At 39.9% G+C, this 14,760-nt stretch overlaps 1 protein-coding gene across 1 annotated transcript in view; it reads right to left on the bottom strand.

Moving 5' to 3' along the window:
- The window catches only part of LOC100548274 (mitochondrial intermediate peptidase), a gene marked incomplete at its 5' end in the record, with an annotated part of 44,046 nt that extends 29,291 nt beyond the window's left edge, over positions 1-14,755 (bottom strand). The window contains 10 exons of the mRNA XM_019612068.1: positions 1,015-1,067; positions 1,522-1,582; positions 2,261-2,309; positions 2,785-2,941; positions 5,322-5,504; positions 5,921-5,984; positions 7,061-7,147; positions 8,348-8,436; positions 10,411-10,584; positions 14,693-14,755. Of these exons, the coding sequence (XP_019467613.1) occupies positions 1,015-1,067; positions 1,522-1,582; positions 2,261-2,309; positions 2,785-2,941; positions 5,322-5,504; positions 5,921-5,984; positions 7,061-7,147; positions 8,348-8,436; positions 10,411-10,584; positions 14,693-14,755 (980 nt within the window). The remainder of the gene's footprint in view (positions 1-1,014; positions 1,068-1,521; positions 1,583-2,260; positions 2,310-2,784; positions 2,942-5,321; positions 5,505-5,920; positions 5,985-7,060; positions 7,148-8,347; positions 8,437-10,410; positions 10,585-14,692) is intronic.
- Between the last annotated feature and the right edge of the window lie 5 nt (positions 14,756-14,760).

Below are 14,760 nucleotides of genomic sequence, written 5' to 3'. Positions count from 1 at the left end.
AACAACAAAACTACGGTTCTATACATCAGCTGGAGCCACAAAATAACTGTAGCCCAAAAGAAACACTCAAAAGCATGCACTTGGTTTCTTTTTAAACAGAAATATTTTTCTACAAAAAGCAGAAGAAATGAAATTCATAGTAATACAGAAATCTATCACACGAACGACTGAATGCCAAAACACAACAGAGACAAAAATGAAAACCATGCTCTGCACACAGTACTACTACAGACTTAACCACATCACTTTCGTAAAAGGCATAAAGCTGGAAATACATTTCTGCCCCCTTCAATGAAAAGAAAACAAAACAACACAACAATGCAGTGAAGAAAAGATTTTTTTCTCTTCCCTTTGTGAAAGCAGCACAGCTTTAAATTCTCTTTTCCAACACGATAAAAGGTCAGCACCGCTGATCCAATGAACTCAACATGCAGCACTCCTGCCTTTCTGAGCTGCCATCTCTTTTCTCATACACAGTTTAAGTCTGTGTGGTGGACCTATTAGATTTATTTCTTAGTCTTTGCAAAACAGATGAGAATGAATTCTACCCACAAAGAGTGAAAACCTAACCAAGAATGTTCTGTTTTAGGTCCATAAAAGGGGATGATAAATACAAGTTCAGTAAAGAAGTAAACTAAATTATTGCTTGAAGAGGAGTTAGATTGTATTCTGTGATCCAGATTTATTTTTAAACATTACTGCAGTTCAGCTAAGAGCTAAAAGCAAACTGAAAACAAGGATTTTCTGTCTCTTGTAAAACTATTTTATCCTCTTGTATCTCCAAAGAGGACTTTCCCGTGAAACAACAGAAGAGCCAAAAATTTATAGGCATTCCAACAGTAACTAAGCAATGTTGCAAACAACTGCCTCTTCGCACATTCTTTATATTTTCATATTGAAGTAAGTTTTCAAAGAAGGAAACCCTGTTCACACTGCTTACTTTCATTATATTACTGCAAGGAATGAAACAAAGGCACTCATTTACATTACAATCAACGAACATAAGGAGCTTACCTCTCAGCACGAAGGACGCCACTGTAGTAAGGATGATCCCACGGCATCAATTTCTGAAAGAGAATTCCAGCTTATAATTACAATAATGAACAGCAAGTGAACCCAAAGTAAACATTTTCTTTTCCTTCGCATATTTTTTGCAATTTCTGCAAGTCACAGAACTTTAAATCACGGTGGGAAACAATCAGTACTAAATTTATCTTAATCCAGAATTTGAGAAGTTATTTTAACAGCCTGCATTAAGATCATACATCTTACTCAAATACACACTGGGATCAGACTCCAAGAAAAAAATAATCACTTTGTATCAGCCAACTACCACCACGGGCTCAGTGCTTGGTTTTAATACTAATAGCAGCTCGGAAGTCAAAAAGCATTTTAAAGCAGAAGATGGAAAGCACCTCTTTGTTATCACACTAGGCATTGCATATGAAAATTGAGTTGATTTCTCATATAGAACATGGTTAGCTTATGCTATATCAAAAAATAAGTGTAAATTTAACTTACTGAATTCTGAGGGTTAAGCTTCATTTTCATCTTCGTCATCATTTCAAAATCTTTTTGAGTTCTGAAAAATAATTGTATGATGAAAAACTTCTTGAATGATTTTTTTAGAAATGGAATGTAGCATACAAGAATACTCTGTTCTACCATCAGGGATTGGAAGTACTCTATAAAACATCAGGTCCATATACTACAGTACAAGAACTTTCCTTTCTGCTTTTCTCATTCAAATACTCTCAATCAAATCTTTCTTACCTTCTCTTCGGAAAGAAAGAGAATGCTTGGGATGTGCACAACCACATGAGTAAATGTGGTTGTGCACAACCCAAGCATTCTCTTTCTGACAAAATGACCCCATTAATACACAGTGATGAGAGTGTTTTGTGCTGTATGGAACCAAGGGGAAGAAAGCAGGATAAAGGGGAATTTGTTCATAGATGTAAAGTACATATATGAAGTTGTGCATATGGGAAAAGTCCGTAGAGGTGTCCTTCAATACTTAACCACTGTCTTCTTGTTTGCTGTTGCCTGCATTTCTTGTCACATTCCTTGTATTCAGTTTTGGCTATTCTCCAATCATAGCCACAAAATATATTTTAATAATTCACCTCAGAACTCTGAGACAGTCTTGCTTTTTATTTCATCAAAACATAAGCAGCAATGACTGATTTTGTAGTACATGAATCCCTCTGCTCTTGAAATACAAGTCTGCTTACAAAAATATCTTAATGAAAAGACATACCTTTCAGACAACTGGTCAGAAAGCTTCTCTAGAAACTGTGTTACTGTCTCTAGAAGTGCGGGGGGGAGGAAAAAAAAGAGAAAAAAAGAAAAAAAAGGTAGATTCAGTCCCTTAAAGGGTGTCGCATTTATATCAGAGCTTCCCAAACAAACAAACAAAAAGGATCCTTAGAACGTAAGAGCATAAAAACAATCTGGTTGTTTTTAGAATAAGAAATCGTATCATTGACCACTGCACCACCATTTCAAGGGAATTCGGTACCATATTTATATTATGTCACTATAGGATAATGGCAACTTTGTAATCTGAAGACTGAATACTGATTCTGAACAAAAAATACCAGACCCTATTCATACTATTGCCAATTACAAGGAAACATGAGTATTTCATACAGCAAAACGTAAATGAAATAAGAAACTTCACTAGAAGAAATATGTGTAAACTTAGCAAAACAAACTAGCAGCTTTTAACATCACACCTAACACAGCTCGCTTTCTCAGCTTATTGTTCCACACGTCTTATACCTGGATTTTTGGCCATTGTTCCCTGAAGAGCCCTGTGGGCAAAGGTCTCATACCCAACCAACTGTGCCAGACTGTTTCGGCTAGCAAGCAGTTCTTCTAGACAGTTTAGTTGCTCAGCATTTGGGTAAAGAAAAATCTTGTAAGCAGCTTCTCGTACCTAATATGGAAAAAAAATAATAATAATAATAAAGTCACATTATTACAGTCTAACTCCTAAAGAAACAAGCAATGCAACTAAAAATCTGGTATTTGTTGATATTGTTAGAAAAAGCCCAAAGTATTTTAATAATAGTAATTATGACTCTTTGTCAATTACTGCTCTCTTACTCATTAAAGATGAAATGCAGTGAGACAACATAACAGTTCAAGAGTGCTAAAAGGGATCCTGTTCTCCACTCCTGTCAACAGTCCCCTCCTTATTGCCTCTCTTTGTGCCAACATCTGTGTTTCTCAGACCATTCTGTGAACTGTCTTAGCTCATTAAAAGCTCTGAAAATTGTCCTTTGCATGTCATTCAAACTGGCTCCTGGAAGGATCTGATGAGAACCAGAGACAGGATCAGGGGAAAGACAGAGAGGAAAAGAAAAGCCTCATTTCTCTCAAGGTAGCAAGCTATTAGTCTGTCCATCTGCTCATGGACAATAGGCCTTTCTCCTATTTCTGATTTATTTTTATTATACCTCAAAAAAGTCTCCTCAGCAACCTCAGTAGAATGCTTTTTCTATTTCACAAACCAATTTAAGAAGACCTTTACATTGTACATTTTGTACAAAGGGAAGGTGCAGCCAGACCCTTTTTGGTGCAGAGCAAGAGGATGAGATGTAACAGACACAAGCTGGCAGATAAATATTTCCCATTCAATACCATGGAAAAAAACAATAAGTGGACAAACACTAGGGGTACAGGTTGCCAAGCAAGATGGTACAATCTCCATGCTTCGAAAGCGTTCAAAATTCAACTGGATATTGGCCATGAGCAACCTGACCTACTTGATCCCACTCTGAACAGGATAAGGCTTGAACTGACAAGCTCCAGAGGTCCCTTCCAATCTGTATTTTATGATTTCCAGAGAGCCTCTTCAAATACCTGACTCAGAGAATTGCAATCTTTACTGATGTATTACTGGACGCTTAAGTAGCAATTCTGCAGATCACACTGTTTTCAGGACAAGTTTATAAATGACACGCAGTGAGTATTTTTCCTTCATTTACATCCTCTCAGTGCCACTATTTTAATTCATTTTTCATTTCTTACAGAGAACAAACAATTCAGCTTGGATTCTACTACAGTCAGCTTTTCTCTTTTTCGTGATAAACAAGATTTCAGTCACCTCAATTACTTTATGTGAGAAGATTTGGGAGTTGTAATATGTTCCTAGATTCACATCTAAAAGACTAGATAACCACTGTCACATTTCAAAGAATCTAAATCCATCAAGTATCATCAACAATAACTAAAGTAGGATTATTTGGGATAATTCACGTTGGAGGGGTCCTAAAGAGGTTTCTAGTCCAACCTTGTACCGAAAGCAGTGTCAGCTATAAGGTAAAATCAGTTTACACAAAGCTTTATCTGTTTGGGTCTTGAAAATCCCCACTGATCAAGAGACAGTACAACCTCTCTGGGCATTCTGATTTATTCCGTGGATATCCTCATAATGAAGAAGTTTCTCCAGTTGGAATTTCTAATTTCCAATTGTGCTTCCAAGTCACTCCAGTATGACACTGTCCTTCTTGGGAGAAGTAGTGAGGGGTGTCCCAAACTGGATGCAGCAATCTAGATGTGGTTTAAAGTATGCTGTATAAAAGGCTATAAACTTTTCCTTCAGTCTCTGGTTTTGCCCTTGTTCACCCAGCCTGTTCGCTTTGCCTGAGTCATTGCTGGCTCATGCTCAGCTTGTTGCCCAGCCACCCCTCATTGACACTAATAAGTGGGGTTCTTCTCTGGTCTTCACAACCTTTCAAGGATCTCTCCAAACCCTTAGATGCACCTTGTCTGACTGCAAGGACTTGTGCAGGCTGAATTCTCTGAAACCATCCCAAACTGGATCCTCATCTATAGCTGGCTGTTCTTCTCTCTGAACTCTTTCACTTAGTACCCGAAAGACCTTGTTGCTGAACACCGAGGAGAAGAAAGCAGTTAGCATCTCAGCCTTATCTGTGTCTGCTGCAGTGAAGTCATCCATTTAACAGAATCACAGAATCATTAAGAGTTGGAAGGGACCTTTGAAGGACATCTAGTCCAACCCTCCTGCAATGCACAGGGACACCTATAGAAAGATGAAACTGCTCAGAGCCTGGTCCAGCCTGGCATTGAATGTCTACAGGGACAGAGCTTCCAACACATCTCTGGGCAATCTGTGCCAGTGCCTCACCGCTCTCACTGTAAAAGATTTTTTCTTTACATCCAACATAACTTCTAAGTTTTTCACTGATTGATCCTCTGTTTTCCATATGCATATGCCTGAATACCAATTAAAATAACTAATATGCTCTTCTGCTAAAGAGTATGCCAAAGCTGACTTGGGTAGTACTCACCAGATCATTGGGACAGTCAGCGTGCAGACCAGCAACTTCTAAGTAATTGCCTTCGGTTGCAAAATTAGACCGAATATGCTCTGGCAAAACACGTTTGTCAATCTTGTTGGGAAGGTGAGTTCCTGTCAGAAATTCGTTACACAAATCCAATATTCTGACGTTGAGGTCGACTGCCTTTTTACGCTGTAAAAAAATTCAAGTACAAAATACATAGGATCTTCAGATATTAAGTTTAAAAAACCTTAAACTTCCCAGAAATGATGCTGAAAATGCTACATTTAAGATCAGACTTACAGCATCAACACATTCTTAAGGTATAGCTGAAGTCAACAAAGGAAAGATGAGCTACTCAAACATACTTCATATAAAGAACAGCCAACTAACATCTAAAACAACATTAAAAAAAGCCCACTATAGAAATGACTTAGGATGGAGAAAATTCATCTCTTCTGATTGACACCAAATTCTCCACAGAAGGCAAAGGGCTTTTCAGAGGACAAATTGGCCCAGAATCACATTTCATATCCTGTATGTATTGTTATCTGGTCTTTGGTGGTAGTCATGAAAATTTCTATACAGGTGTTGTAGCAAAAAATTACCTTTTCTTCATCCAAATGAATGCCACTGATCTCAAAATCAAACATAAAAAGTTCTGCCACTCGCCTAAAAATACAGTAAATCCCTGTTAAAACAGCCTCATTTGATACTAAGCATAATTTCTTCACAACTTTTATATTAGTTATGTTTGATATATTTAATAGAGGATATTATTTATTCCACAAGTATTGCTGTTACAGACAGACTTCCTATGTTTTAAGCCCTTAACAGTTTACTCAATGAATCAAAATTTTTCCTTTGTAGTTGTTTAGTCATCTGCACTGAAAGTAATCTTTCAAAATAATTCTACTACTTAATCTAGGTATTCAGCCAATTTGTGCAAATTACCTTTTTAATTTGACAATTCATTTATTCTAAATGATCAGAAAACAATCTCTTCAAATCTATCATATTTGATTATATGGAAAGAGGGATCAAGGAAATAACTTACTTGTAACATGAGCAAACATTAGGCATTAAACTTGTCTAACCACGTCAGGAAAAAAATAATCAAAAACTGTAAGTACATAAACAGCTAACAAAATGTTTTATGTCAATCATAAAGTAAGCTTTAAACATACTGATAATCTGATTTTGAAAGAAGAAAAACCATCTGCAGCTCACAAGTTCCATTAATAAATGCATTCTTATTTTTTCCTGAAACATCAACAATGGTATTATGTACTAGAAATTTTTCTCCTGGACTCTTGACTAAGCCTAAAAATCAAAAGAGGCACCTGATATTCTCAGACTGAATAAAGCTCCTTGATTTCAGATTCTACAAACTGAACTCAAGTGGTGTAAGTCTCTTCCCTATTTTTATTGCTAAACACTTACTTTGATGCATACATCACAGAAGTGCACCTCATTTTAATCAAGCTGCTATTATTACAGAAAATCTTGAACTCTCTCATTTTTTATTTTCACAGATATCAGTAAAGCTGTGCTCTGCAGTCACAGGGGCATGCTCCAAGACTGCAGAACTACAACTTTTAACTCACATACAGGTAATTCAGTAATAATCAACACATTTGTCACAGAGATGTGGTATGTTTTCCAGTTGGACAAAACACAAACTATATGTTCAGTAAGGAATGAGATATACTATCTAAACACCTAAACCTATAAACATTAATAAGTACCTGGTTTCTGGATCGAGGGAATTCATAACAACTTCATCAGCTAACAACCGTCTCAAACTCTGGCAGAGTTCAACATCTGTATTTAATCTGGAAAGACAGAAGAAAAGAATCATACATTCGCATCCACTATAAATACTTCAGTCTCTTGATAGTACTACTTAAAGGCCAAGTTAAGTCTTTACCAAGATAACATTAAAACCAAAGTTCCTAGTTCACAAGAATACCTAAAAACTACAAATATAACAAACAACATGTAGACAAATTAGCATGGAAATACATTTAGTGCTTCTGACAGGAAAATAATTCTGGATGTCATTTTGTGGGAAATACAAGTATGGTCTTTAGGGTCCCTTCCAATCCAAGTCATTCTATTATTCTATGATTCTGTTCTAAGAGATTCAGGTTAATTTGTGAACACTTTCTACAAATTTTAAATCAGAAATATCATTCAGATATTGAAGTCACATTGCTACAAATGGCACGTTCCACCTAAGCTCTGAAAAACTGTTGCTAGTGAAAGGTTTCCCAAACACTCTGGCAAGACCAAAGCAACTGTTCTGCTGAAATACATTTCAGAAATTTCTCTTTAACCAGATATTTCAGTCACAAAGCTTACCAAACTGATATAATACCGGATCACAGAGGTAACTTTCAGGATTTCAATTAAGATGTTAAAAAGAAAAAACAAAAACCAAGCAAATGTCCAGAAGCAGGTCCAAACTTTGAATGCAGAAGGTTTTAAGAACAAGTTCTATGAAATGGAATTTTACAAGATCTCACACGTCAGAGTAGACCAAATGTATCTATCTCAGTCCTACACAGACACACCACAAAACATTTAACTTAAACAGGGACTGTCCTTCTCTCTTTCACATATCGCACTCACAGGCTGAAATTCAAAGGTTCAGCACTCCAGGGAAAAAGTGTTGTGAAATACAACAGCTTGAACCTTCAAACCAAATTAACATTTTGTACACGCGTCTTACTAACATCTAGCTAACTATTACAAGTCTTAGAAAAATGCAGTTTTAAATCATCAATGGATTTCAGGGACATGGAGTCAGCTGATAACTTAAACTCCGTTATGTACATAAAATCAAACGTAAGGAGAAAAATCTTTTATTAGACACTGTAATAAAATTAAATTCTTGTATATCTCATATAGGAAGACTGAAAATTTGTTGCCATACACAAACGTTTCTTACATATTTTTTTGGATCCATCTTATCACAGATGATCATATGGTACACTTAAAAGATGCAAATGGCAACAGCAAAGAGAACGTACTTTTCAACCATAGTACCGATATTCCGGCAAGCTTCTTCAGCAGCCTCTCTGAATGCAAAGTCAGGATGGGCAATTTTCACAAAATCAGCCTGATACAGTAAAAGAAGAAAATAATGAGTCATGAAATCATATTAAAAAATTTAATTATAAACAAAGTTGCACTGGAATAGTTCTACTTAATGTTTATTGATACGGTTCTGTATAACCTATTTGAATAATTTGCATTTTTTTTCCTCAAAAATAAAGCTTACTGAAGAATTGTGCTAACAAGTTTTAAAGCAGACAGTGAGTGAGTCTTTCCAAAACTATCTTTGATCTATGTACTTCTTTAAACTGTGTTAGTACAGTGTACCCCTTAGAGTTCCAGCCCAAATCCCTTCTAAATAAAATTCTGCAAGGAGGATAGGCCATCTTTGAACATATAAACCTGAAAGCAGCTCACAGGAGGAACCAAGGTAGCTTTAACTCAGCAAAGTAAAAAAAACTATAGACTACTGAATTCTAACATGAAGTGCTTGAGTTAGGTATTGACTGATTAAGAGGAAATGATCATAGTTTATATTATAAAATAATAGACAAAAGAGAACGAGTGTGCAAGTACTTCATGAATCACAGAACCATAGAATGGCCTGAGTTAAAAAGGACCATAATGATCATCTCGTTTCAACCCCTGTGATAAAAGAGGTCTTGAAAAGAACGAGGAAAAAGATTTGAAAATTGAAACCAAGAGAAATTCAAATATGAAAACCAATGGCAAAATGAGATATTATTTATTAGCAATTGATTTCAGTTGGGTATGCTTTCGACAGATAAAGAGCAATCTTCTTCTAAAAGATACATTTTGGACAATTTCTAGTGAGCAACAAAGAGTACATGGCAAAACTCAACATTCTGTGATATAAAGCAGTGGATCACAGAATCACAGAATCACAGAATTGTAGGGGTTGGAAGGGACCTCTAGAGATCATCGAGACCAACCCCCCTGCCAAAGCAGGTTCCCTACACCAGGTCGCACAAGAAGGTGTCCAGGCAGGTCTTGAATATCTCCAGAGAAGGAGACTCCACAACCTCCCTGGGCAGCCTGTTCCAGTGCTCCATCACCCTCACCACAAAGAAGTTCTTACGCACATTCGTGCGAAACTTCCTATGCTGCAGCTGATGTCCGTTTCCCCTCGTCCTGTCTCCACGTACCACTGAAAAGAGACTGGCCTCACCACTATGGCCGCCACACCTCAGATATTTATAAACCTGGATCAGGTCCCCTCTCAGTCGTCTTTTCTCAAGGCTAAACAGACCCAGTTCACTTAGCCTTTCTTCATAGGGGAGATGCTCCAGGCCCTTCACCATCTTTGTGGCCCTCCGCTGGACTCTTTCCAAGAGATCCCTGTCTTTTTTGTACTGGGGTGCCCAGAACTGGACACAGTACTCCAGATGAGGCCTTACCAGGACAGAGTAGAGGGGGAGGATCACCTCCCTCGACCTGCTGGACACGCTCTTCTTAATGCACCCCAGAATGCCGTTGGCCTTTTTGGCCACGAGGGCACACTGCTGGCTCATGGCCAACCTGTCGTCCACCAGGACGCCCAGGTCCCTCTCTGCAGATCTAGTACTATAATTCTGCAGACATCAGAAACTGCAGTCTAGGAAACAGTTGCACTGTATTAATAAAAGGCAATACTATTTCCAACCACAAGTTATGCAGTCCCCCATCTTCTATAACATAACTGATGCTGGAAAGTTTACGTACTAATATTACAGAAGAAATAGTAAAATACTATTCTGATTTCAGCATTGTCTTTTTTGTCACGGCTTCCGTACTGCTCCTACATCTGTCCTAAAATTAACTGGACAGTTTGACAGGATTTGTAGTTAACTATATTCTGTTAAAGCCTCTGTAATTAACTTTCACTCAATTTACTTTTCTGTCTTAATACAAAACTTCACAGAGCTGATCAACTATTTACTGCAATACTGAAAAATGTAAAATGAAACAGAACAGCGTAAGGTGTAAAGTCAGTCAGTTTAAAAGGAATTGCTTAAAATAGTAATAAAAAGTAACTTACCAAATCTGCTACTCTGCATAAAGCATCTGAAAGCTGATCAAAGATCTTTACAATCTCAGGCCCAGGTGGTGCTGAACATGCCTTCTGAACTAGTTGTTCCGATTCCTGCAATGCTTTGTCCTGTGCTTCTTGAAATCCTTCTGGACAACTCAGTTCTGGAACATCAAACAGACCCTGCAGTGCAGTGCAGAACAGAACAGAAACACATCGCTATCACCTTCCTTGTCTTCTGTCTCTTTGTTTCAGTATGAAATTTCCACTGTGAAATTTTACCAGAATGATCCCTCCAACACAAGTATCCTAAGTAGAGCTAACAGTCATAAAATCAATTAACATCAGTCAAAGATAGTGGCATCATACATGAACATCTTCACTTTCCAGCATTACCCTTCAAAGAACATCCTCACTGGAATTCTTTCAGCCAGGATTCTTCTCAGCAAATGGAAAGAGGTTGATATAAAACCCACACAAACTTCTCCTGTTCCACCCTGTAACTTGCTGTACTGTCCTTCCTTCAAAGCAGTTTTCTTCCTTCCAAAGCACAAACACATGACAAATCATAAGAAGTCTTACATTCTGAAAATAGGGAAAATCATCCTTGTGAAGCAAAAAGACTTATCAAGGAAAGTGAAGAGCAAAAGGGTTGTCAAAACAGTGAATGAATGTCTTGACCAGCTGTTCCAGATACCAACAGAACAGAGATCTCCAGCTCATGAAATGAGCCCCAAGCTCTGGAAAAAGATCTCAAGGGAATGACAAGCAACAACTCAAAAATAATATGGTATGAACAGTTTTGCTCCTGAATGTTTTTTTACCAAGCCTGTCCATGTCCCAGAATTCAGGGTAAATACACTGACTGAGAATAACTTTGGCAGGGCAGACATGGTCAGCAGTTACATACTGCACTTATTGAAGAGAGTTAAGAAGTTCCTGCTGCAGATCACACAAAATTTTTAACACTTGCTAGGAAAGTTCTACAGTACAGAACCACAGTAGGAAAAAAAATAAAAATACACCTCTAAAGAAGATAAAATTGTAACTCTGAAAGCAATATACAACTCCCTTTGCAATTGCCCAACCACAATACAAGCATCTCTATTTATGGCTTGTCTGTAAAAGCATATGTTCTGAAGAAGAAGCATCATCAAAAATAAGCATTTGGGACATTATGGGCTGCTTTGATCTATTCTATTCCTGTTGCTAATGTGATCACTTTTTTATAATACATAAGTTGGCCACCCTAAGACAAACTCTTTCCACTTCCCATGTTTTCATTTGTTATATGGGGACAGGAACCAGACAGCAATAAAGAAAACACTGGAAAAAATATATATATATTTATGTGTATGTCAACAGATGCACACATATGCATACATGCATTACAGTGCCCTTCAGTAACGCTTGTTGCATAAGACTCAAGGCCCGGCCACTTTAGTCTGCTCCAGATAGTTGAGGACCTCTGCTATGCAGATCCTGAGAGCTCAGGCCCTTCTGCAGCAGAGCATCACCGCTGATCCTTGGCAGTGAGCTCTTCCTGGGCACACAGCCCTCTATGATTAGGAAGCATCGACACAAATTAGCTGAGAAGTTCCTCTTCAACATCATACAGACTTAAACATAAAAATTAGAGGAAAGAAAAAGCCTGGTGCAGTTTTGTAGTTTTCCATATTCTTCATCTGTGTGATTGCACAGCTGCTGCATCATCTCTTGGCTTGGCATCTGCATTTATACCCTACCCATTTTAACTTCTAAGCAAGCCTATAATACACATCTGTGTTCCTACAAAGCTCTTAAGTCTTTCCAAAGGCCAAGAAAATACAAAGCCCTTTCTCTAAAGTAGGCAAATGCACAACATTTAGCTGGATCTTTTGCTGAAGAAAGATATTCATCAGTGTGCATACAAAGGGAGGGGAAGAGATGAAAAGTGTTTCCCAAACAAATGCTAAACTGTCAACAGCAGTCAGAACTGCGGTAGTGGCTGAATTGCTTAGTCCCAGTTCAACAGTCTCACTGCTGCAGGAACAGGTGATTTGGAGCACCAACACCTGGAACTCTCAGATATTCAGCATACTCAGCACTGGTGAGGCCACACCTCAAGTGCTGTGCTCAGTTTTGGGCCCCTCACTACAAGAAAGGCAGTGAAGCCCTGGAGTTGTGTCCAGAGAATAGTGAAGCTACAAAGGGTTGGGATCACAAGTCTGATGGAAATCAGCTGAGGGAACTGGGATTGTTTGGTCTGGAGGAGATTCAGGGGAGACCTCATCGCTCTCTACAACTGCCTGAAAGGAGGGTTTGAAGAGGTGGGGGTCAGCGTCTTCTCCCACGTAACAGAGAATAGCTTCAAATTGTGCCAGGAGAGGTTCAGGTTGGATATTAGGAAAAACTTCTTCTCAGAAAGAGCTGTGAGGCACTGGAATGGGCTGCCCAGGGAGCTGTGGAGTCATCGTCCCTGGAGGTGTTTAAGAACCACGTGGATGTGGCAGGGAGGGATGTAATTAGTAGAGCATGGTGGAGTTGGGCTGATGGTTGGACTGGATGATCTTAGTGGTCTTTTCCAACCTTCATGACTCTGATTCTATGTATCTGTACGCACAGTGCCATCAAGCATATCACTGAGCAGTGGATGTAGTCTACCTTGATTTCAGCAAGGCATTTGATACTGTCTCCCACAACATCCTTATAACAAAGCTGAGGAAGTGTGGGATAGACGAGTGGACAGTGAGGTGGGTTGAGAACTGGCTGACTGGCAGAGCGCAGAGGGTCGTCGTTGGCGGTGCAGAGTACGGTTGGAGACCTGTAACCAGTGGTGTCCCCCAGGGGTCTGTGCTGGGTCCAGTCTTGTTCAACATCTTCATCAATGACCTTGATGAGGGGATAGTGGCCACCCTCAGCAAGTTTGCTGATGATACGAAGTTGGAAGGATTGGCTGACACGCCTGAAGGCTGTGCTGCCATTCAGCGAGATCTGGACAGCCTGGAGAGCTGGGCAGTAAGAAACCAGATGAGGTTTAACAAAAGCAAATGTAGAGTCTTGCATCTGGGGAGGAATAATTGCATGCACCAATACAGGCTGGGGGATGGCCTGCTGGAGAGGAGCTCTGCGGAGAGGGACCTGGGTGTCCTGGGGTGGACAACAGGTTGGCCATGAGCCAGCAGTGTGCCCTCGTGGCCAAAAAGGCCAATGGCATTCTGGGGTGCATTAAGAAGAGCATGTCCAGCAAGTCGAGGGAGGCGATCCTTCCCCTCTACTCTGTCCTGGTAAGGCCTCATCTGGAGTACTGTGTCCAGTTCTGGGAAAAAAAAAAGTACAAAAAAGACAGGGATCTCTTGGAAAGAGTCCAGCGGAGGGCCACAAAGATGGTGAAGGGCCTGGAGCATCTCCCCTATGAAGAAAGGCTAAGTGAACTGGGTCTGTTTAGCCTTGAGAAAAGAAGACTGAGAGGGGACCTGATCCAGGTCTATAAATATCTAAAGTTTGGGGGTAGAGTGGCGAGTCCAGACTGTTTTCAGCAGTGTGTGGAGACAGGATAAGGGGAAACGGCCAGAAACTGCAGCATAGGAAGTTCTGCACAAATGTGCGCAAGAACTTCTTTACGGTGAGGGTGATGGAGCACTGGAACAGGCTGCCCAGGGAGGTTGTGGGGTCTCCTTCTCTGGAGATATTCAAGACCTGCCTGGACACCTTCTTGTGTGACCTGGTGTAGGGAACCTGCTTTGGCAGGGGGGTTGGATTCGATGATCTCTGGAGGTCCCTTCCAACCCCTATGATTCTGTGATCAAGACTGCCATCCTATGCTGGTCAGGAGCTTGTTCAGATTCTTAGGATCCTCATAAACAAATATAACTAACGCATCCTAAAAAGAAATACATCAGAAAGCCCGAGTGTCACCAACCCAATATATAATCTTTGTAGTGAGCCACTTCACATTATGAATAGTATCCACATACAATGATGACAGCTAATTCAGTCTAATTCCAAAGCACTGCTGAAGAGCACGGACACAATAATGATAAAACAATATACATCCAAGCAGCAGCTCTGCACACAAGGCTAAAGACACAGACACACAGACACACAGACACACAGACACGGCTCCCTCCGCCCAGTACCCTGTTTCCTCAGATCCCGGAAGAGGCCGCAGTTCGGCCCCGTGGTTTCCAACACGCTGTGCACGCAGCGCGCACCTCCCACCCCATGTCTCGCATCCTCTGGCTTCCGTGACCGGCGCAGCCCCGCCACCCCCAGCCCTCTCCCTTCCCTGCCCTGCCCTGTCACCGCTCACCGTTTCCCTGCCCGCCGCGCTCCTGCGCTGCTGCTTCGCATCGAAGGCGGCACCCACGGGGCACCAGC

The sequence above is a fragment of the Meleagris gallopavo genome, chromosome 1, assembly GCF_000146605.3.
Source record: "Meleagris gallopavo isolate NT-WF06-2002-E0010 breed Aviagen turkey brand Nicholas breeding stock chromosome 1, Turkey_5.1, whole genome shotgun sequence".
In the NCBI taxonomy this organism is placed as follows: Eukaryota; Metazoa; Chordata; class Aves; order Galliformes; family Phasianidae; genus Meleagris; species Meleagris gallopavo.
Note: the sequence above shows the minus strand (reverse complement) of the source record. Positions and strands in the feature narration are given on the sequence as shown.